This window comes from Egretta garzetta, unplaced genomic scaffold, assembly GCF_000687185.1.
Source record: "Egretta garzetta isolate BGI_Z169 unplaced genomic scaffold, ASM68718v1 scaffold1425, whole genome shotgun sequence".
Classification (NCBI taxonomy): domain Eukaryota; kingdom Metazoa; phylum Chordata; class Aves; order Pelecaniformes; family Ardeidae; genus Egretta; species Egretta garzetta.
Window position 1 is genome coordinate 45,800 of NW_009259820.1, and position 643 is coordinate 46,442.

The window sequence follows — 643 nt, forward strand, 5'->3', positions numbered from 1 at the left end:
CCAGCCGGGGCCTGCCAAGAGCGGCAGATGGATGTGGGAATGGAGAAAAAACTTTGGGATTTTGGGGTTGGTTTGTTTTTTTTTTTTCTTTTTCTCGAGGCTTAGGGTGCAGCTTCCCGTGGGGGTGAGGCGCCCGGTGGCGGAGCATCGGTGCAGGGTGGGATGGGGATGCGGGCGCACCCGGGGCCAAGACGCAGCTCTGCCTGCCCCCGCTCCTGGCTGCGCCGCCCGTGATCCCTCACGAAGGCGCAGGATTCCGTGTGGGAGCGGAGCCGAGCGCCTGGCTCCAGCTGGGGCAAGTCAAGTGCTCACGGCAGAGCCAGAGCCGTGTCTCCGTGAAATCCCCCATCGCCGTGCGCCGGCCCGCCGGGGCTGGTGACCTGCAGCCAACTCTCCTCTTGCAGATCAAGAACGCGGCGGCCAACGTCCTGCGGGAAACGTGGCTCATCTATAAGCACACCAAGCTGCTGAAGAAGATTGACCACGCCAAAGTCAGGAAGCATCAGAGGAAATTCCTACAAGCCATTCACCAGTAAGGGCCGCGCACTGGGAGGGACGCTGAGCCCCAGCCCCAGCAAGGGGGGGGATTGCAGTCTGGGGGTGTGTGGAAAATTCCCCATTGCCCTGGGCGTGGGCTGGTCCC

The 643-nt window shown here is 63.0% G+C and overlaps 1 protein-coding gene across 1 annotated transcript in view; it reads left to right on the forward strand.

The window, feature by feature from the left end:
• Nucleotides 1-536, forward strand: part of LOC104127245 (small conductance calcium-activated potassium channel protein 3) — a 24,621-nt gene extending 24,085 nt beyond the window's left edge. The window contains exon 8 of the mRNA XM_035895403.1: nucleotides 146-536. Coding sequence (XP_035751296.1) covers nucleotides 146-536 — 391 coding nt within the window. The remainder of the gene's footprint in view (nucleotides 1-145) is intronic.
• Nucleotides 537-643: the final 107 nt, after the last annotated feature.